We start from the raw sequence: 21,830 nt of genomic DNA, 5'->3' as shown, positions 1-21,830 counted from the left end.
CAGCGCGGGGGGGCACGTTGCTCGGGGGGTGCACATCGCTTTGGGGTCAAACTGCTTTGGAGGGGCACATTGCTTTGGGGGGGGCACACTGCTTTGGGGGGACATTGCTTTGGGGGAATACATTGCTTCGGGGGTGCACGTTGCCTTGGGGAACACATGCTTTGGAGGTGCGCATTGCCTTGGAGGGCACATTGCTTTGGGGGTGCACCTTGCTTTGGGGGTGCACGCTGCTTTGGGGGTGCAGGCCGCCCGTTGTCCCCGGGATGCAGGGCCGCCCCGGGGCCGCCAGGGGGCGCTGCTGCACCGCCGCTGTCACCGGCCCGCGGCGGGGGCGGTGCGCGGCCGGGGGGGCTGCAGCGACCCCGAGCAGGGGCGGCTCCTGCACCCGGCCAGCCCCACTCGGGGGGGTGCGTCCTGCTCTGTGCCATGGGGTGCACCCAGCTCAGCCCCACTCGGGGGGGTGCGTCCTGCTCTGTGCCATGGGGTGCACCCAGCTCAGCCCCACTCGGGGGGGTGCGTCCTGCTCTGTGCCATGGGGTGCACCCAGCTCAGCCCCACTCGGGGGGGTGCGTCCTGCTCTGTGCCATGGGGGTGCACCCAGCTCAGCCCCACTCGGGGGGGTGCGTCCTGCTCTGTGCCATGGGGGTGCACCCAGCTCAGCCCCACTCGGGGGGGTGCGTCCTGCTCTGTGCCATGGGGGTGCACCCAGCTCAGCCCCACTCGGGGGGGTGCGTCCTGCTCTGTGCCATGGGGGTGCACCCAGCTCAGCCCCACTCGGGGGGGTGCGTCCTGCTCTGTGCCATGGGGTGCACCCAGCTCAGCCCCACTCGGGGGGGCGCGCCCTGCACAGCCCCCTCCCGGTGTCCCGTCCCCCCGCCCGGCAGTGGCTTGCTGCTCTGGGAGAGCACGTTTCTGCTCCTCCTGGGCCTTGCGCCTGGCAGGGTGCAAGCGCAGCTCCGGGGAGCCGTGCGCCCCTTGCACGGGGTGCCCCACTGCGCCCCTGCAACGGGTGCGCTGGCGGCACGAGGCGCAGCCGTCTTGCACCAGAGCTGCGCGTGCCCCTTGCGCGAGGGGACGGCGCGGTGCCGTGCGGGCGGCTCTCCGCTGGCCCCAGCCCTCGCGCCGCCGCGGGCTGCCACGTCTCCTCCACCGCCGGCCACAGCGGGCCGAGCACGGGGATCCTGTGCTCCCGGCCCACGCGGGAGGCGGGGAAGAGGCCCCGAAAGGAATTTCTCCAGCCCTGCCAAGGCGGGACCCTACGGAAAACCCCCTCCTTTAGACAAACAGCTCCTCTGCGCCTTTATCCATCCCTAGCCCTCCCCATGGGCTGCATCCACGGGGCACGGACGGACCCCGGATCTGGCTGGGCTGGGCCCTGGCGGTGCTGGTGCCCCACGTCTGCTGACCTCCCTTTGCACCCGGGTGCAAACCCAGTGCTGGGCACATCCTGGCGCCCCATCCTCCCCTGTGGGTTGGAGCCAGGGCCAGGACCGGCCGGGGGCCGCGGCCCAGGCATGGGAGGGCTCCTGGCGGCTGCGGGATGGGAGCTGCTGCCAGCCCGGCCCAGCGCCATGGGCTTGCACAACAGCGGGGGCCTGGGGCGCGGGGCAGCCCTGCCACCCGGGGGCACCTGCTGCACCCCCCCGGCTGCCTCCAGGAACATCTGGGCCCTCCCGAACATCTGGCAGGCGGCAGCCGAGCCAGCTGGGCGCTCTGCCGCTGGCCGCGGGGCCAACCCCCCCATCCCACCAGCTTGGGGGGCAGCATGTGATGTCATTGCTGCAACGGGTGACATCACTCAGGGGGGTCGCAAGCAGGTCCTGCAACGCTGCGCCTGTCTCACGCGCCCCCGTCTCCCCGCGCACTGCGGCGCGATGGGGTGACACGGCCGCTGCAGGATGTCGTGGTCCTGGCTGGGATGCCAGAGCCGCCCACGATGCTTGGCCGGGGCTGGGGTGCCGGTCGGGGGGGCCCCTCCCGCCCCAGTCTGTGCCCGGGGCCCCGGAGCCGGCCGGATGCCCGGGGCCCTTCCCCGCGTTGCACTGTTGGCAGCGCGGCCCTGACTCGGAGCGTCCAGAATCGCAGCTTGCAGCGATGCAGAGGCGGTGGCGGGCGGCGGGACAGGGGTGTTTGGGGGGGCAGCGCATCCGGTGGCTTTGCGGGGAGGGCGCCTGCGATGCCACGGGTGCCCCTGTCCCCTCGGGCCTCACCGAGGAGTGAGCCCCCCCCGGTGTGAGCCCCCCCCGGCGGCACCTGGCAGCAAGCGGCTGGGGGCAGAAGGGCCCGGCGCCCGCAGCGGAGGGGCGTGAGCCCCCCCCTCGCCCTGCTGCATTGGCACCCGCCGGGGTGCCCCAGCCCTGCGCCTGCCCCGGGGGCACCTCCTGCCCGCGGGGGGGACGGGGGCTCGCAGCGTGCCCGCCCCGTCCCCCAGCCCCTATCCCCTCCCCTGCTCCTATCCCCCAGCCCCTATCCCATCCACATTCCCATTCCCATCCCCTATCCCCATTTCCTGCCCCATCCTCATCCCTTGCCCTGTCCCCTATTGCCATCCCCTATCTCCAGCCCCTCACCCCTATCCCCAGCCCTGCCCTAGCCCTTGCCCCATTCCCTATCCCTATCCCCATCCCTTATTCCCATCCCTGCCCCAGCCCCTATTCCCATTCCCCAGCCCCTGTCCCTGTCCCCTATTCCCATTCCCGTTCCCCAGCCCCTATCCCTGTCCCCTGTCCCCTATTCCCACTCCCATTCCCCAGCTCCAGCCCCTCCCGCGGGCTAGCGAGGGGGGGGGCGCGCAGCCCCCGCCCCGCACGCGCATGCGCACCGCGCGGGCGCCGCGCACGACCCCCCTCCCCTGCCGTCGGCGCGCGACGCCCCCCGCCCCCCGCGCGGCGGCCCGGGCCCGGTGACGTCAGCGGGCGGCGGCGCGCTCCATCCCGCGGCGGCGGCGCGCGCAGCCCCCCGCCCCCGCGGCCGCCCCGTCCCGAGGGCCGCCGCCGCCGCCGCCGCCCAGGCCGCGAGGCGGAGGGGCCTCGCTCGCCGCCCGCCCCGGCCCTCCCCGCCCCTCCCCGCCCTCCGCGGATGTCGGTGCGCGGGCCCGGGACGCGCCGCCCCGCGGGCACCACGGCGTGAGGAGCCGCCGCCGCCGCCGCCGCACCGCCGGCATGGGGCTGCCGCTGCCCCTCGCCGCCTGCCTGCTGGCCCTGCTCGCCGCGCCCGCCGCCCGCGCCCTCGACGGTGAGTCCGCGCCGCCCGCCGCGCCCCTCGCCGCGGAGGGGGGGCCGCCGCCGCCGCCGCACCGGCGCCGCGCTGCCCTCGGCGGGGCCGCGGCGGACGGGCCCGGGGCCGCCGGGCCGGCTCGTCCCCGCGCGGGGTGCGGAGCGGCGGAGACCGGGGGGGGGGGGAGGAGGTCTGCCCTTGGGGGGGGGGGGGCTCCTCCTCCCGCTGCAAACTTTCCCCAGATTTTCCGCAAATAAAGCAAAATGACCCCCCCCCCATGTATCACTGGAAGGTAATTTTCCCATTCCTCTCCATTAGCTTCAATAACGCCTCACTGGAATATCCCCCCCCCCCCCGGAATCAGAAGGGTTTTTATTCCCTCGTAGCCGAGCAGGAAAGTTGTAAATAGCCGTCGCGGCCGGAGTTCGCCCCCCCGGGCGCGGCGCGGCGCCTCCCGGCGGCCCCCGGCGCCCCCCCCCCCGCGCTCCCGCTCTTGCATAACGCGGCCGCTTCTCCCGCTCCGCGCGGGCGGCGAGCGCGGAGCAGCGGCGGCGGCGGCGGCTCTGCCGCCCGGCCCGGCCGCGCCGGGGGCAGCGGGGGCGTTTACCGGGCGGCCTCCCCGTCCGGCTGCTTTTTTCCCAAGCCGCGCACGTCTGGTTCCCTGTTAGTATTGATCTGTTCAGTAAATACTTCTGCAAGCTCGTCAGCTCGGTCGCCGCTGCCTTTGAGTGTGCGAGGGGCTGTTGCTGGCAGTGTAAGTGCGCCGAGGAGCTGGCAGCTTAACAAGCAGCCAGCAGCGGAGAAGTTCCTCGAGACGTTTGAATGCATGGGGCAGAAGGCTGTTTTTTCCCTCTAAAAGCACAGAAACGGGGGTTGTTTCTGGGTTCGCTTTCGGTGTTTTCCTCTTATGGGTTCCCTCTAGGCAGAAGTGCTTGATGAAGGCAGACGGATCTGGAGGGGGTTATTGGTGAGGGGATTTTTTGGGGAAGGCTCTTCTGTGCTCTCTGGCCTCCTGCCTTGGAGGGGACCGTGCGAAGCTGCGGTTATTTGGTGTCGCGGTAGAGGCAGGAGCAGCGCGAGGCCCGTGACGAGGCCCCGCGGGCCGGGCAGGAGGTGCAGGCAAGGGCTAGATACCGTCCCGGCCCCAAATTAACTCTCCTGCCCCAAATTAGCAGCTGGTGCCGCAGGAGGCTGGAGCCGTGGTCCCCATCCCGCACCCAGCCGGCGGTGTGGGCACCCGCTCTGAAGGGCAGACGTGGCACCCGGGGTGGCACGAGCAGTGCCGTGCCCGTCATGTCCCCTCCCCGCAGCGTGGCTGCGGCTCCAGGTCCGGCTGCTCCCGCTGAACTCGCGTGGCCCTGGTGCCTTCGAGACATCTTCCCCTTCTTTCGGCTGTGGTTTGCAGCCGCCGAATTCAGAAGTTGGCGGGGGCGGGAAGGACAGGCATCCATCATTACATAAGCTGGGTTGCCTTTGGAAACCGGGCTACGGCGCGGTGATGTGCCAGAGGGAAGTTGCTCTGCCCTGCTCCCCACCCGGGCGCAGAAACGACCCCTTTCCTCCCAAACGGCTGGCTGCGCAGCAGCCTCTCCCTTCTCGGGGTGCGCCGATCCCAGCCCCCTTTGCGTAGCCCAGCGCTGCAAGACGTGTCTTTCGGGGAGCTGCGGGAGTGAGGAGCCGCCTGAGGCTTGGAGGGGAGGTTGCAGAGGGGGTTTTGGGGAGTCCTGCTGCTTCCGCAGGGGCCGTTGTTTGATAACTGATGGAGCAGGCCTCGGAGGCCGGGCACCCGGTGGTGCATGCCGGAATGCGGCACGGGCAGCGGCGCGTTGGCCGTGGTGGCACCGGCCGGGGGACCCGGGTTGCAGGGACAGTGCAGTGCAGCAGTGCGGGACAGGGCTCCTGCCTCCACACGCTCCTTCCTCATCCAGGGACCGGTCCTGCTCCTGCCCCCAGACCTGCTCCCTTGGTGTGCCCTGCTGGAAGCTGTTAATCCCTCTCTGGCTCCAGCGGTAGAAGAGATAGGAGACAAAGTCCAGCAGATGGGGTGGGTGGAAGAGCTTTTCCAGGGTGACAAAGGGCGTTGGTGCGCAGCTCCTATCTTGCAGGGCTCCTCTTCCCGCTTTCCGGGGCGTCGAACCTCCCTGGGATGGGCAAACTGTGCCGGGAGCCCTGGGGAGCGGCAGCACGGGCAGTGAGGGATTGCCCCGCCACCACCGTTTTGGAAACGCGTGTGGTTAGGGGCGGCGGGGGCGACTCGGCACGTTGCTTTCCTCTCGCCGCCTTGGCGGTCTGGCGTGCAAGGGCTGCACACGTGCACACGTTTCCCCAAGCACGTTCGCACGGGCCCAGAGCCGCGCTGGGCTCAGCGGAGGCAGAGCACCGGGGCGCTTTGGGGGCTGCAGCGAGACCCTCCGCTCCATGGTGGGCATCAGGGCTGTGCTTCTGAGCTCGGGGCTCCCGTGCGGGTCTTGGGGCATGCTCTGCTCCCAGCAGACCTGCGGCCAGGTGGAGGGTCTCCTCTGACCCCCCAAGGCTGCTCCGCTCTTTGAACCTCCTCGTTACTCCCGTGGCAAGAGAAGGTTCCTCCGTCGTGAGTACACCTGGGTATGGCCACAGTGCCTGGAGGAGCGGAGCAGGGTGCTGGGTGCTCCTTCTCCAGCGACGTGAGCTGAGGGAGGACGACAGGCTGCGGGCGGCAGCGGGCCAGCCGCTGAGCATCCCCGGCAAAGCCTGCCGGCGCTGGCCCCTTCTCGGGTGGAGCCGCTGCGTTGCCTCCTCATCGCCCGCTGGAGCGGGTGGTGCGCAAAGGTGGGAATAGCTGTGCGCAACCTGTCGCGTCCCGCCTCGTCCTCCGCCTCGTCCTCCACGTCCCTGCTGCTCCCTGTGGTTTTCTCTCCATGCCGTCTCTGCCTGCTCCGCAGGAGCCTGCGAACCGGGAGGGAGTGGAGGCTGTTCGCACCCTCCTGCTCTTGGTGCTTCTCCTCCAGTGCGCTAGTAAGGCTGATGAAGAGCAAAACCACCCAAGTCTTTCCTTGTTCCTCAAAGGCCTTGGCATCCAGAGTCCCGTTGAGGTTGGATGGAGATGTGTGGAGGATTCATGAGCAAGACCTGTTTTCTGCCCGTGCTGGTGAGCGCGGGATCACGTCGTCGTGTGTCTGCAGCATCAGCTACAGCTGGGCCTGCAACCTCTGCAGGCATTGCATGGACATGAAGGGTGACTGCTGGCTTGGAGGGGATGGAGGTGTTAAAGCATGGCAGCCCATCAGACGTCACCCCGGTGCTCAGCGGTGCAGAGGTGTGCTGCCAGGGTGGCCTGCCTGTGGGTTGTGCCCCGTTTCCAGCCCTGCCCGCCGGACCCGGCTCCCTTCTCCGGCTGGGGATGGCACAAGAGGCTTTGGGTGTCTTGGGTGCTGCCTGTTGCCAGCGGCAGGAGAGTGGGAGCGCTCTTCTGAGGGGTTATTTCGAGCCGGGGCAGCTTTTGTGTTTCTGGATCTTGCTGCCGGAGTAGGATGAGCCTTGCAGTCTTGCGTGATTGGCAAGGTGTGGATGTGTGGAGCAGCCAAACTGTCTAGATTTAGCTTTGCAAGAGTGACTCACTCCCCAGGAACCTGGCAGAGAGAGAGGTTGGGAAGAGAAACACAGATGCTTTTTCACTTAACCAGGAACGTTAGTCTGATGGGGGAGTGTCTCAAGGGACCCGGACCTGGTTGTTAGGCTTGTTGCAGGGCAGGGATGGGGTGACTCTTCCTTTCCCGTCCCGGCAGTGTCTTGGTTGGTTGGGCTCCTTCCGAGTAGGAGCAGTCTCTCATTGCGAGCGTGTGGGATGGCCAGGGTGCAGACACCCATGCCAGCAGCTGCGAATGCACCTAAGAGGTCCTAGGGATGCAGCAGAGAGATTTGCCCCCGGCAGGTCGCTGGAGTCGTTGACTCTCGCAGAGCTTCTGAAAAGGCACCGGCTGTTGAGTGCCACCTTGTCTCGGCAAAACTCCTGGGGCGGGAAGAAGAGGGAACCTCTGGTCATAGAAACAAGAGGCTTAAAGCTGATGAACAGAGACAAATTAAAGGAAAAAAATACACAAAACAGCTGAACCTGAGGAACTCTCTGCTACGTGATGCTCTCGGGCAGGAATTCAAAAGCGTAGTCCTTCTCCTGCGTTTCCCTGTGGGGGACAGGGCGACGAGGCCAGCAGCTTCGAGGCAGGGGTTGGCTGCGTGGGGTCAGGGTATGCGGAGGGGATCTTCCTGGGGCCCGTCTTGGAAAGCCCCTCTGAGGAACTCCCAGATTAGCCACGAGCGCTGTTCCCCTGGAGATGGGATCAGCTGCAACGCGGCTATGGAGAAACAGTGTTTCTGGGAAGCCGGAAGACCAAAGGTCACCTAACCCGCTGGGGAAGCTTCTCCCTCTGCTTGGAAAGGGCTGGCGTTCTACTGGCATCTCTGCAGGCTTGGGGACGAGGTGCGGTTTGACACAAGAAGCTATGACCATGGTGGCTGTCTGCCTGCTCCTGTGCTGGGGACCCTGTCCTGGGCCTGGCAGTCGAGGTGGCCGCTGCAGGACAGCGGTGGCCAGGTGGCAGCAGGAGCCTCGGTGGGTCATGGGGTGTCCAGCCCTGTCCCCAGCAGCGTTGGCTCTACCTGGCCTGAGGGCTGCTCTGCTGAAGGGTGTCTCTGGTTTTGCATTTATGTTTTACCCCGTCCCTGCATCGCTCCAGGGACGCTCCCCCTTCTCTCCGTCCCTGTGCCGACCCCTGCTCCGAAGCCCCGAGGACGGAGAGCTGCTTGCCAGCGTTCGTGGGGTTGAGGTTCGAGCGGTTGAGCCCTCTCGTCCGCTATCCCCATTGCCTGCTTCGACCACGAGGCCGGCAGCTTCCCTGTCTGGGCCGTTGCTGAGGCCGGGGCGAGCTTTGCGGGGTGGATAGTGTGCAGTCCTGGGCTGCTCGCTCGCTCGCGGCGGAGCATTGGTGAAATCTCGGCTCCTGGGTGCGCGTGACCGGCTCAGTGCTTCCGGAGCCGCGAGACGCTTGCGAAAGCCCTTGGTGCCGGGCTGTGCCGCTGGGCCAGGAGGGACCAAGCCAGGGCTGCTGGACCCTCCTCTCCACCACCATCTGCAGATGTGCCCTGCTTCTGCACCCCCTCCTCGGGGCGGAAGTGTGGGGCTTTGGGCTGGGAAATGGAGCTTTCTCTCTTGCGCACAAGACCTGTAGCAGGGTTACGGCTGGTGAGCGGGTGAGGAGAGGCGTGAATCTGTGATCCCAGAGGAAAAGGGGAAGGATGCTCAGGCAAGCAGGAGGGCTGTAAAACTGCCTTGTAATGGCTGTGAAAAAACGAGGGGAAGGCGGATGGCTCCAGGGTGGAATTTGACTAAGCCCCAGGTCCTCCAAAAAGCCGTTTCATCCATCAGGGCTTTGGTTCCCAGCTGCTGTATGGAGATGGAGCCCCTTTCCTCTTCTCTTGGCGGGTCTGATCCATTTGGATGCCGGCACAGCTGCATCCCGACGTCCCCGTGCAGCCTGGCAGCTAAGGCATTGCCGTAGGCTCTCTGAGCAGGTCTGATGATGCCTCTGTGTGGCCCCTGCCTTGGTTTCTCCTCTTGCTCCATAGGACCTGGACCCCTTCTTGCCCTGGGTCCGTATGGTCTTCCTATGATGAGGGGGGTTATTTGGGAAAGGACCATGTATGGCCTGAGCTCAGCCCCTCTCCTTTCACTCCTCATCCAAGGATGTTATCCTTGACAACTCCAGGAACATCCTGTTTATTTTCCATGTCTCCCAGGGTTTTGAGCTGATCTGCAATGTGGAGAGACTGGAATTAAGGGTGGGGGCTGGAGAGAGGTGATGAGGGAGTGCTTTGGGCAGTGGGGATCCCAAGGCTTGGAAATGGGGGGCCTCCCTGATGGGTTTTAGAGGTGACTGGCAGTCTTCTGAGGATATTGGGTATTCAGGGCATCTGCAGCGTAGCTGTTGACGTGTGCTCTGTGTTTCCTTGTGCTGGCACTTCGGTTAATTGATTACTGTGCTAGTCATTATTGTGCAAGGATAATGAGGTAAGCGGGAGCGTTGCTGTTGCTGTCAGGTGGGTTCCTGTAGCCAAGGTCTCTCTACCATCTCGTGTCCGCTGGGGACCGGGGGCTGCTCGTGTGCGCTCTTGCTGCTCCCTCTCGGAAACCGATGCCCTGCTCGTGTTCATTGCCGTGCAGCTCCCTTGCAGCTGGGAGGTTTCCATTGCCGCTTTGCTATGGCACTGGTACCCAAGGAGACAGGAGGGACTGAGCCTCGGCTCCCGTGCCAGCCGCCAGCCTGGGGCTCCTCTGGGATTTCGCTTGTACCTGTGGGATAACTTCCCCAGCCCGCGCGCTCAGTGGATGATCTTTCTTCCCACTGAACCTCTGACGGAGGCTCCCGCGGCAGCCGAGCCAACCCCCCCCCCCTTGGGTGCCGCTGCTCTCCCTGCGAGTCGTCCGTCTGCTCGCAGGGCCGAGGAGGGGCATTGGAAAAGTGCAAAGTAGTTACGCTGCTTGTTTTCCCCAGCAAGTCACAGGGTTTGGCTAAGACGCCTGGATGAGTAGGAGAGTTGTGTCTGAAGCCCAATGGATGAGTCGGGATGAATCCAGCAATTCCAGGGTTGGGAAATTGGCTCCTTGGAGAGTTTGCGTGTTCCTGGTGCCGGCAAGGCGAGCTTGACTCAGCCCGACAGCAATGAATGCATCTCTCCTGTTTCCTTCCTGTGGTCTCCGCACTCTGCCAAGCAGACAAGACTTTCGTTGTGCTTGGACTGGATTTTATCTGCGTAACCTCCTGCCGAGCGACTTCTGGATTCGTTCCCTGCAGCGTCCCTCGTGCCGCGCGCGGGGGCTCGGGTCCCGCAGTGGGCACCGCGCGCTCGCCATTCACCTGACAGCCTGCCGGTCCCTGTAAGCTGAGTCCCGGGAAAGCTGCTGTTTCTGAGGGCCGGCGGAGCGGGGACACTGCTGGCTCCAGCCCCCATTGTACCCTGCTCCGAGAAGTTTATCCGCGCCGCAGCCTGCCGCGGAGGAGATGGGTTTTTCCTCTCCTCCGTGTTGCGCAGGGCAGTGCAAGACCAGCTTGGAGCTATTTACAGACCGGGCTTTGCTGTTGACTTAACTTTTCAGTCACTTACATTTAATGTACCTTGGCAGCCTGTCCTGCCAGCAGCAGCAGCAGCAAATATTTTCAGTGTTTTCTAATTCAGCTCAAACTTCTTGTTTTCTTCGCTCTGTGCCTTTTATTTAAAGAAGGGAAAATGCCGGGTGGGTTGTGAGGACTGTTTTGCTGGATCTTACTCCGTTGTGCGAGGTTGCTCTCCCCAGTGCAGTCCAGCCATTTCGAGTGCTAAATATAGACGTACAATGTCCTTTCTTAGCCAAGGGAACCGAACAGGCTAAAGCTACAATCATGCAGATGCTTTGCAGGATTAAAGACAGTCCCAGCGCTGCTTAAAGCTAATCATGGGCTTAAGGGGTAGGCAACCAAAATTTTGACTAATGGCCTTGCTGGCAGCTCAGAACTTCTCTGGGGTGGGACGGTGCTGGTAGGTGCTGTGCAGGCGACGAGCAAGAAAAGCAGCCTGTGCCGGGGAAGAGGCGAGCAGGTCTTTAATTTCTTCCAAAATGCGTGGACTGAGGTGCCCAAATGTGAATTGCAGATGACTGGGAAAGAGTCTAATTGAGTTGAAAGTTGCATCTTTAATTGGGTGGACTAATTAGCCTCTTGCAAGATGCTGTTTCTCCAAATTGAGCTGAAGCACCGCACGTGACGGGGATGAGCGTGCATTTTAAAGGGCCCTTGATTGCTGTGTCTTTGTGTGCCCGAGTCGGTGACTGGCAGGTTAAAGGCGAGGTGAACCCCGAGCGCGTGGTTAACTTAATAAATAACTCAGGCTGCCGGCTTGGGAAGGAGAAGGAAATAATTGTTTCCTTATAAATTTGCTGCTGAATCCAGAGCTCTGACTCTCATCCCTCGGCGACTGCGCTAAAGGGAAGGTTTTCGGCTGCGAAAGGATGAGCGCTGCCGGAGCGGCGCCGTGCTGCTGCTCCTCTACCTAGGCCTTGCTGAGACCTAGCTGGGTTTTGTTTTCTGTGGGCTGCCAGGCAAATTGTTATTTTAATCTGCCCAGAGCTTTGAAACGCATCAATCTAGTCCATTTACTTAATATGGTGCAGCTCTTTGTTTGCAGGCGCCGCTACAGACATCTGAGAGCGGGGACCGAGTGCTCGCTGGGTAATGGATTCAAGCAGCAGCTTATTGTAGCTGATGAACAGTCAAGTGCATCTTTGCCTCTTTCATTTTGCTGGCGAGGTGGGCTGTGCCAGGAGCAGGCACGATGCTGTACCTGCTAATCAGGCTTCTGGGGCTAATTGCGTTCCGCTTTCCCAGCGGAGGGGTCCTCGTCACTGCTTTCCCCGCGTCCCCGCTGGGCAGAGCTGCTGGGTATTGCCGTGATGCACTGCCAGACCCAGCGGAGAGGTGTCCGCGGTATCCCGCGACTTTGTTTTTGCTGTGCTTGCTTTGCTTGCTGTGCTTGCTTTGCTTTGCTGAAGACTTTTGAATATCTTGGCCTGAAAAATTGGAAGCGGATTCAAAGGTTCCAGCTGCGAGGGCTGAGCGGTGACCCCGGGGAGGAGCGGCGTCCTCCTCGTGTGTCCCCCTCCCTCCCACACGAGCCAGCGTTCCCGTGCCGAAACGCCTCCCCGCTCTGCTGGGGCCGGGCCTGGTTTGGCTGTTGTAGGGCTCCTAGCGGGCTCCGGGCCCCTCGCCGTCTCCTGCAGGACAGCCGCCCCCTCGGGCGCGCAAGCTCCTTGCAAAGCTGCTCGAAGCCATCTCAGCCAGGGACGAGCAGGTCTCCCCCCATGCAAGCAGAGATCCCCTCGAACGCATCCCGGCTCGATTTCCTGGCCGGGAGAGCTGTTCCCACCTGACACGTGTCACTTGAGAGCAGCTTGGATCCTGTGGGAGGGCCGAGTCCCGATCCCGCGCTCGGGGCGGTGCTGAGCGGCGCCGGCTCCCACAGCGCCAGCGGCACCTGCCCGGGGCTGGGGAGATGCTCGGGCTCGGAGGGCAGTGAATTGCTTCCTCCCCTGTCCCTCAGTGTGCCGAGCTCCCATGTAGCGCCTTTTTTTTATTGTTTAGGAAAGGAAACAGTTGGTTTTAATACTTCCTACAGCAGCAGCCTTTCTAGGATGCAGGACGCACGAACACCTTCCTGTCCCGCGCCGGGAGGGGAAGCCGGCCGCCGCCGCCGCCGCGGTGCAGGGCTCGTGTCCCTCCTGGGGCCGGTGCGTCCGGGGCATCGGCGTTTCTGGGGTTTCTTCTGCGTTCTGGGCTTGGCAAGACCGTGGGGCGGACAGAGCAGAGGGTCTTTGCCCCAGGAGCAGGGTGCCGGAGCTTCCTCAGTGGTTTTTCTCCCCAAGAAGGGAAATTTCACCCCCTGCTCATGCATATGTAAATTGAGATTTCTGTGGCCCCCTTTCCTTGCCTGTGCAATGGGGAAAGGCTTCCCCCATCCGTTCCCACGGGATTGCTCGAGGCCGGGCAGAGCGAGCCCAGCAGCAGGCCCCGATGTGGATTCAGCATCTCTGTGTCCCTGCCTTCCCCAAACGCCCGCACTGGGAGCGGAGAGCTCTCGTTTTCCGCCGGAGCCTCCCCAGGCCGCGTCCAACCCCTCCAGAGGGGTTCGCTCAAGCGTCTCCTTTCGTGGCCCTGAGTGCGTCTTCTCTGCAGAAGAGCGAATTTGCAGTCGAACTGCACTTACTCACCAGCTTGGTTTTCTCCTCTGCAGCTGTTAGGATGCCACCGTTGCCTTCGAAACCCTCCCTCGGCCCAGCCCTGCGCTCCTCTGGCTTTTTAAAAATCATAACGCTTCCTTTCCTGGAACTTGAAAAAGGTAAAAACAGGCAAACCAGAGTCCCTGACCTGCACCAACCACCTTGAAGCATCCAGGCTGTCATGGACAAGTAGTTAATTGGTCGCGCAGCTGAACCGCGCTGGTAGAGACGCCGAGGGGGTAGGGTAATGTCTGGAACACAAAATCAGACCAGACATAACTGTACCAGATTCCTCTTTAATCATTTTTACCAGTTATAAACAGATGGGACATTTCACCATGCCAAAGAATTTTTTTTCCTCTTTACCTCTTAAAATACAGCTAAATGGCTTTGTCAGAGCAGAGTGTTAAAGTGCAAACCTCCTGTCTCTGCATTAACCCTCGCTCGGGAGGAGTGCGTCCCAGGATATCGTGTGTGCGCATTGCTTAAAAACCTGCCCAGGGTCTGGCAGGGGCTGCGATCCGGGCTCGGTTGCGGAGGGCGCAAGCGGCGGTGGGTTAAAGAGCTGGGGGCTGCGCAGGGAAGGGTCTCGCCCCTGGTGTTCCCACGCTCCGGAGGGTCAAGGACGAGGAGAGCAGGTGCCGAAGGCCCTTTGCGAAGCCCCGTTTGCGGGCGCAGCCTGCGTCTCCGCCAGCGCGGACCGGGCAGTGGCGGGAGCCCCGGGCCACCTGCCGGGATTGCGCCCGGGTTTGGCCCTGCCGGGCTGCAGGGGGGGGACGCTGGGGCCCAGGCGTCCTGCACCTCTGTCCCTGGTGCTGCCGCGGGGCTCCGGTGCCCCTGCTGCGGCGGGCGCTCGGCTCCGGCGCAGCGAGCAGCGCAGGCCAGCTGGCCGCGCTTCTTGTTTTTTCCTGCCGAGATGTTATGACCATGTGCATGGTTTTTCCCTTTTCTTTCCTATTTCCCCCTGCTTCGGTCTGGGCCTCGCAGACAGCTCCGTGCGCGGAGGCATCTCGCGGGTGATGAGAGCTGTGGCCCCGCGCCGCAGCGGCAGCCCCTGCCCGCCTTCACTGATGCTTTCGCGTGGGTTAACGCGCAGAGCATCCTGGAGGCCGGAGCGGTGCCCGGCAGAGCCGCGGAGGAGCCGCCGGTGGCCTCACCGCCCCCAAAGCTGCCGGGTCACGGCGGTGCCCGGGCACGCTCGGCAAGGAGGCGGCTGCTGCCGCCCTCCGCTCGGCAACCCCGCGGTGCGGGGCTGCTCCAGGGCTCCTGCCCGCGCTCGGCGCGTGTCATCGTCCCTGCGCCGGGGAGCAGCAGGCGCCGTCCGCGGTCCGTGCAGAGCCACCGCGCAGCTTCCCGGGAGTCTGTTGCAGAGGAAACCCGGGTCTCCCCATCCCACACCGACAAGTGCGCACTTGCCGGGGAACCTGCCGCTTTGCATGTGCCCTGTGCCTGGAAAGTATCCTGGCGGGTGCGGCCGGAGCCGGAGGGGTTTCCCCACCCTGCTTTGGAAGCGGCGTTCCCGTTCCGATGCCGCTATCGCTTTGCAAGCAGCCTGGAGTTTGCATTGGGGCGGGTTTTACCCCGAGCCGGGCTCCGGCTCCTCCGCGATAGCGAGCCGGGGGACAGGGCTGTTTTCCTTCCCTGTGGCCGCCATGCGCCCGCCCGGACAAGGCTTCCCGTCGCTACCGGTCATGTTTCTTCCCTGGCTGCTGAGCCGTGTTTGCAAATAGGTCAGGGCTAAAATCCCTGCTGGGGGAAAGGAGCTGCTGATCGCTGCCCTTGTGGGAGAGCAGGGAGCCGTCAGGGCTTTGCTGTGCTGCCTTGTTTCGCTTGCTCCGGCAAGGTTTTCTTGGAATAGCAGTAATTCAGGCTGCTGCTTCTCCGGCCGGGTCTCCAGGCCACGGCGGGACCCAGGTCCTGCTTGTGGGCCCTGGCCAGGGGCGTTGCGGCCGCCCGGCGCAGCCCTGCTCCGCACCGAGGTTGTGTTTACGCGGGGGAGCAGAGCGGCGTTCGGAATAGCTCCCCCATGTGGGACCTTCAGCTCGGGAATAAAAGTCCCTTTATGCGGGCATCATTAGTGTACTCTGAGCACACTAATTATTCTGGGATAAAAGTGACTTTTATTCCGGCGGAGTGGCCTCTCAAAGGGCCCTTTCTGCCCGTTCCCGCTCCACAATAGCTATTCTGGTCCGTTTCCCCGTTTTAGACAAAGTTCTTATTTGCAAAGCCAGCGAAATTGAGTTGACTAATGAATTAAGGCCAGTGGTTTTGGCCCGGCTCCAGTCCTTTTGAGCCGTCGCTTAGCCGATGCCCGTCCCAGGCGGAACAAAACGCAGCGCCCGATTTCCGCAGCCGGGTCCCCCCGCTCCGTCTGTGGGCCTGCATGGCCCCGGCTGCTGCGGGCAGCCCTGGGCCCCGGCGGAGTCCAGCCCGCGGTGCAGCTCTCCAGATGAAATGCCTATTAATCCATAAAGTGCAATTGCTTTATTGCACAACGCAGGCCGGTCCCTGGGGGGAGCGTTATCTGCTTTAGCCACAAGTCATAAATAACTGCCTCCCGGTGCAGAGCAGCCTATTCTGTTTGGGTTCCAGGCTGCTGGCGTGTAAACACCCTGCTGCTTATTCCTGGGATAAATCGGAGGGAATAACCCCCCTGAGCAGGTAGCGGCGGAGGGGGATGTGCTTGGCCTCGGGCCGGCGGTCCTGGCTGGACCCCCGGGCGTCCCCCCTCCTGGTGCTGCAGGGCGAAGGGACGCCCTGCGCCGCTCGGGCATCTCCGGAGGGGCACGGCCCGCTGCCAGCGGCACCGCCAGCACCCGGCCCCTTTCTTTGGGCTGCAAGTGCTGGGTGGTTGTGTGGGTTTTTTTCTTTTTCCTTTTTGCCTTTTTTTTTGCTTTTTGCATTTGAATTGCAGATAAGCTGCAAAAAAAAAAAAAAGAAAAAAAAAAAAAAGCATGATCCTTTCTTGAAACACACTCTGCTGCGTGGCTGGAGCCTGCCCACGTTTTGTATGATCAAGCTGGGTTTTTTTTGAGGCCTGAAAACGCCGTCTATTTGTTTCATCTGGTTCCATCTCCTGCCATTTTCCAATTCATTCTTCTAAGGCCCTGTCCGTGGGGCCGGAGCAGGAGGGGGCACGGGGGATCTTGCTCCACACACATCTCCCGGCTTCTGAATTTGGTTAAAATGCAAATTTTTTTTTCTTTTTCTAATGCATTTTGTCTGAAGGCGGCTGAGCCGCCCGGTGCGAGCGGGAGGGAAGGGGCTGCCTTGGCGGGGGGGGGGGGCGTTCCCACCCCAGTGCGTCCAGCTTCCCACGTGCGTGTTGGCGTTCAGATCGTCTCCCCCCGGATCCGTTGAAGTCAGGTGGCCGCCGGGCTCCTTGAGATGAGAGCAGCCCTTAGGAGTCGCGGTAGGATTTTATTTCCCCCCTCGCTGCTGGGGACGGGGCTCTTGGGCAGCCCCGTCCTGCTGGGGGCTCTTGCAGACGACGCCGGGCGGAGGCGAGGATGCATTTCCAAAGAAACGGCAGGCGGGTCCCGGAGAAACCGCTCCTGCGGGAATGGTCCCCAGTGCGCCCGTCCCGGGGGCCGGGTGGCTCCCGGGAGCCCTTTGCAGCGGGGCCGGGCGTGCAAGGCGCTGCCCGTCCCGGGAGCCGCGGGCGAGCAGCCCGCTCCAGGGCTCCTGGCGCTCCTCTGCATTCTCCCCCGGCCGCGCTGCGGGGTTTTTGCTAGCAGAGGCGATGTGCGTGTTTCTTATGAATGGCATTTTGCTTCCGCTCACATATTTCTCTCTTGCGAAGCTGGGGCAGGCTTTTCTTCTCAAAATTGTCTCTTTTTTTTTTTAAGCAAGGTTAATGCCTCATGATTCAGATGCAGACAGACTTGAAAGGAAAAGGGAAAAAATGTGTATTTTAAAGTCAATATTTACTTAGCAATTGAAATGGCCCCTCCCCCTCCAACCAAAATAAGTTACGAACAGCACATACCTGTGGCTTTTCCAAAGGGGAATAGTTGTGCGTGCTAACAGCAACGTCATTCATGAAAATAGAAGCTCCGATGGAGCAGCGGATCTGGTTTGAATCTTGCATTATGAGGGGTCCAGATGGAAGAATTGCAAAAATGCATTTGAACTGTTTGGAGATCTTGTATTTAAATGCAAAACCAACAAACCCCCCACACGCATTGAAAAAAAACCAAAAACGTGACTCTGAAATTTAGGTTTTGTTATTTTAAACGCCTCCATTAGCCCGTTGAGTTTCCTCGGCGCGGAGGAAGCTGTTGAAGGCGCATTGGGCGCGAGCTCGCGAGTTCTGCGCGCGGACGTCCTCGGGGGCTGCGGAGGCGTCTCGGCCGCTGCGCTTGCTTCTCACGGCTTTTGGCCGGAGCCTTACGGCCTTGCGAGACTGCTCCGGCCCCTGGGCGCAGGTGACTGTAAGGCACGCGCGAGCCTGGGCTCTTTTGACGTTTTCTCTTTGTGACTCTCTCATGGCTTCAGAGAAACTCTGGAAAATTTGAAGTTTTGAAAGCAGAAAATGAATAAATCGTTGCTTTTCTTTTTTCTTTTTTTTCCTGAAATTCAAGGATGATGGATGGATGGTATAGGGGAGAATGTAGAGCAACAGGTATTGCTGTTATTAGAAAATAAAAGGTGACTGATTTGTTTGGCTCATTGGCGACTCGGCAAGTCTTTGGTGCGGCAGCGGTGGGACGGGGTGCCGGGGCTGCGGAGGAGCTGTGCGAGGTGACCCCGTCGTTATTTGGGCAAAGCGGCCTTCGAAGCATGGTGCTCTCCAGCCCGGCGCCGTCCTGACTGCTGACACCAGGGTGGGAGTAGCGGCCCCGACCTCCGGACCCCTTTCCCAGGCGCAGGGACGGCAGCCCGGCTTTCTGCGACTCTTTTCCTTCTTGCTCCTCCGGAGCTTTGCCAGACTGAGAGCGCCGGTGAAACCAGCGGTGGTGGAAAACGCCTGGAGCGCTCTGCAGGACCAGAGCCGAATTCGGCCGGGCTGGAACGTGGGCAGTGCTACTGTCGGCCCTTCTGCCAGGATGCCGCCGCTTTCCTCCTCCTCCCTTCTCCGGAGACTTGGCCATTTCCCGCCAGGCTTCCGCCCTCCAGAGCAACCCGGTGGATTCTCCCGTTCTGCCCTCGGTGCAGCCGGCAAGGGTGGCCATGGGGCCAGGGAGCATCCGCGCGGCTGCGGCGGGCGCTGGCCCGGGAGCGGTGCCGCCGCGGGGACCGGGCTGCCGAGGCGTCGTGCGCGAGCGGGGAAGGAAGGGCCTGGTGCAAGAGGAGCCGCGGCCAACCTGCAATGGAAGATGCTCCGGCAGGGATGCGAGGACGAAACCTCTCGGTCGTGGTGCTCCGTTTTGGAGCAGGCTGCAGTGTTTCTTGCAAGCTGGAGACGCTTCGCCTCGCTTGGCTGAGCGTGCCGGGAGGGTTTGCAAGGTGCATGCACGTCCCTGCACCGGGTTCGGAGCGAGCCGGCTCCGCTCATGCCGCGCCACGCGGGAGATGTGTGTTTTGGCCGGCTGCACCAACGAGCCGCATCGTGTATGTGAGCGCGGAGGGGAGGGGAGCAGCTGGGGGACGGAGACCTATGAGGAATGTGGAGCCGGTTTATTTTTTCTCTCTTTTTCTTTTCCCCCCCTCTAAGAACATCTGGTTTGCAAATCATGCTCATTCCAGTCCATATTTATTGCCAGTGCTGTTTCCTCTGCAAAGGAAAAGCCGCCGCCCCCTCCCAGCGAGGAGAGGAGGAGGAGGAGTCGGGTTCAATAGGAAAGTATGGCTTGCTTAAGGAAGAAGTTGGTTTTTCTTGATTTTTCCCTGTGGTTTGCTTTCCAGCCTACCTAGGCTTTCATGCCATACTCGTGTGTGCACTGAAGGTAGTTTGGCTTCTGCTCACAGTGAAGACCTCCCGTTCGCCACGTTCCCGAAATAGTCTGGTTCGAGGGGAAGTGTCGATTTCTTGCTGTAGGCAAAAATGAAACGTGTGGGTTTTTTTGGTTGTTTTTTTGTTTTGTTTTTTTAGTAGCCTTTAGTAGCGGCTTTCGGGGGGCAGCGTGGCTCCCGCGGAGCGGCGCCTCCTCGGGGTCCTCCTGCCTTGGGGCATCTTGGCGCTTTCCTTGGAGGCTGGGAACGTGCTGGGCGGGAGCCGACAGTGCATTTGGCTCCCGCGCTGCTCGGAGGGCCGGTGGGTGAGCGGGGAAGGGACCTTCCTCCTTCCTCCTCCACGATGCCCCCGGCGGAGGCGGCTGCGCGAGAGTTTCTCCAGCGAACACGGGGCCTCGGCTTGCGTGGGAGACCCGTTTCTATTCCCAGCAGCGGAGACCTGCCCGTGCGTTGGCGTGCCTGGGAAAGGGCAGGGGCGAGCGGCGCCGTCTTTGGGGCCGGCGTTCCTCCAGGAGAGCCAGGACACCCGCGCAGCCCGGCAAAGGAGTGCGCGAGCAGGGCGTCAGTGCTGGCAGGAGATCCCACGTGTCCTGCCCCTGCCTCGGGCAGCCGTCACACGCCGCAGGGGAACTTGCTCTCTCCTTCGGCCTGCCGCGCCGCAACCGGGCCGTGAGACGCAGCCGGTCCGGAAGACGCAGTGCTGGTAGTTAGGAATGACATTGCGGAAAGAGTGGCCCATCTCCCGTCCTGCTGGTGAGCATCGCCGCTCCAGGACTGGTGTCCCCTGTGCAAGATAAACCAGCTGGGTGAAGATCCTGCCCTGGCTCCGCTTCCTCCTCCTGCGCAGACACGAACCTGCAGGGCTTGAAGCAGCCAAGAGGGGGGCAGCAGCCGTGCTGATGTTGGACAGGACACTCGGAATCGCTTGCCGGGGATTTATGCGTCTCCTGCAAATCTGTCTGCCCCTTTCTGGGGGGAGGAGGACTGCAGAGCCTTGCTTGAGGCAGAAGGCCCTTTCGAGGAGAAGGTGCTCCCGGGAGCTGGCGGGGGGGCTGCCCGGTCCTCTGCGCTGGCAGGTCACCGCGGCTGCTGGAAACCTCAGAGAATGAGGGCGAGCAGGAAATCCAAGGGGAATGTCAGGCCTTTGGTGTGGTTTTTCTTTTTAACGACTTTTGCATTTGGTGAACTTGTGGCTTGGAGATGAAGGGGGAGGATGAGCTCCTCCGGGAAGAGAGGGTGGCAGAGCAGGCTCCGGAGGAGAGCTGGGGCTCGGCGCGTCTCCCCGGAGCTGGTGAGGATGAGCTGTCGGGCTGACGGATGTTTATAAGGACTTGAAAAGAACCAGAGTTCTGGCAGCGTAAGCAAACAGATGCTGTGGCGGGGTATAAACCTTCCTGCGTCAAGGCCTGACCCGTCCCGGGGCGTCAGGAGGAACCTGAACCCGGAGGTCTCCCGGGAAGCGGCTCCTGCCTGCGAGGACGCGGTGTCTCCGGGCTGCGCCGGACCCCCGGGACCAGACACCGGCCCGCTATGGCAGCCCGGCCGGCGACGCGTGTTCGCCTCGCTTCCCGCTGTGATTGACAGGAAAACAAACCCGGAGACCCCTCTTTATACGGAGTTATGTGAGAAGTTAAACGGGTCCTTTGAGCAGAGAATTCAGCAGAAGGCCGGGGATGACACAAGATAAACGTTTGGGGAATTTGTGTGTTTTACTGCCTTTTCTTCTAATCAATTCTCCAAGTTGCATTTGTTTGTGTTTTCAAGTTTTGCTGCCTTCCCGAGGGCTCGGGCTCGCTATTTTAAAATGAAAGCTGAAATCGGCAGAGAAGCGGGTGCTGCAAAGAGCTGAATCTCTAGGAAAAACGCGAAATGCCAGGGGACTTGCAAGAGGATCGCCAAGCGCTCGGCTCCCCCCTCCGTGCTTGTCCGCTGCCCTTGCCCGGGAGAGCTTCCTCCGGAGAGCAGTACATCACGGATGAAGCCAGGAATGCTTTAAATTCTGACCCTTCTCGACTGCAGCTATTGCTTGAACTTTTGCTGCCTGCCCTGTGTTGTAATTTGGTCTTTGCTGTCTGGTTCTGCTTACTCTGCATGTGTGTTGTGTACACACACATATGCATTTTTTAAAAGTTTGGAGCAGTCACCGCCAGCTGTGAATTAGCCAAAAAAGAGCTTACTTGCGGTGTCTGCTGTCTAGATAGAAAAATGAAACCCAGCAACGCAAAAGTGGAAGGAAGCTGCCGTCTCTGTATTCCTTTGCTGCTCGTGGTAGCTGCTTTGCGAGGGGTCGGGGAGCGTCTGCCAGTCGGAACCGGTGCGGATGCTCGCGGTTGCCCCGGCCTCAACCTGTGACGAAGTATCGCGACTCGCTCTTGTTCAGAGCCGATTGGCTCAAGTGGCCTGGAGGGACTTGCGTTTCCCTACCAGCGTGCCCACCGTTGCCTCGGGGCCGCGTTGTGTCCCGCGGAGATTCCTGGGAAACTTTGGCGCTTCTGCGTGGAATTCGACAAGGGTCTCGGATTCCCGTCCCTGCCCGTCTGTCGGCTCTGCCCGTCTGCGCCCCGACGTCGCCGGCTGATGCCGGGCTCTGGGGCTGGCAGTGGCAGGGTGTCGGGCCCCGTTCCTGCATCCCGGACCGCAGCTCCGGCCGGAGCCGCTGGCCGTGCCGCCCGCACGGATGTGCCTTTGCAAGGACGCAGCACCTATAGCGTGTTGTTTGCGGTGCGGTCTTTGTGGTTTTAAAAATGTTGCTTTCTAATTTGTTCTCATTTGGATTTTCTTAATTTTTTTTTTCCCTTTTTCTTTTTTACTGTCTAGCATAGAAAATAAACTGCCTTGGGCTCCCAGGAGCTAATTCATCCAAGTTAAATGATCTTTAAAATCTGTTAGCGCATCATGGATCTCAGTTCCTGTTTTCTCAGTGTAATTAATGCTTCAG

The 21,830-nt window shown here is 62.0% G+C and overlaps 1 protein-coding gene across 1 annotated transcript in view; it reads left to right on the top strand.

The window, feature by feature from the left end:
• The first annotated feature begins 3,138 nt into the window (after positions 1-3,138).
• The window catches only part of LRP1 (LDL receptor related protein 1), a 96,008-nt gene continuing 77,316 nt past the window's right edge, over positions 3,139-21,830 (top strand). The window contains exon 1 of the mRNA XM_067314090.1: positions 3,139-3,234. Coding sequence (XP_067170191.1) covers positions 3,162-3,234 — 73 coding nt within the window. The 5' untranslated portion in view covers positions 3,139-3,161. The remainder of the gene's footprint in view (positions 3,235-21,830) is intronic.

Source organism: Apteryx mantelli, chromosome 33, assembly GCF_036417845.1.
Source record: "Apteryx mantelli isolate bAptMan1 chromosome 33, bAptMan1.hap1, whole genome shotgun sequence".
In the NCBI taxonomy this organism is placed as follows: domain Eukaryota; kingdom Metazoa; phylum Chordata; class Aves; order Apterygiformes; family Apterygidae; genus Apteryx; species Apteryx mantelli.
The sequence above is the reverse complement of the archived record's forward strand: the minus strand, read 5'-3'. Positions and strand labels throughout refer to the sequence as shown.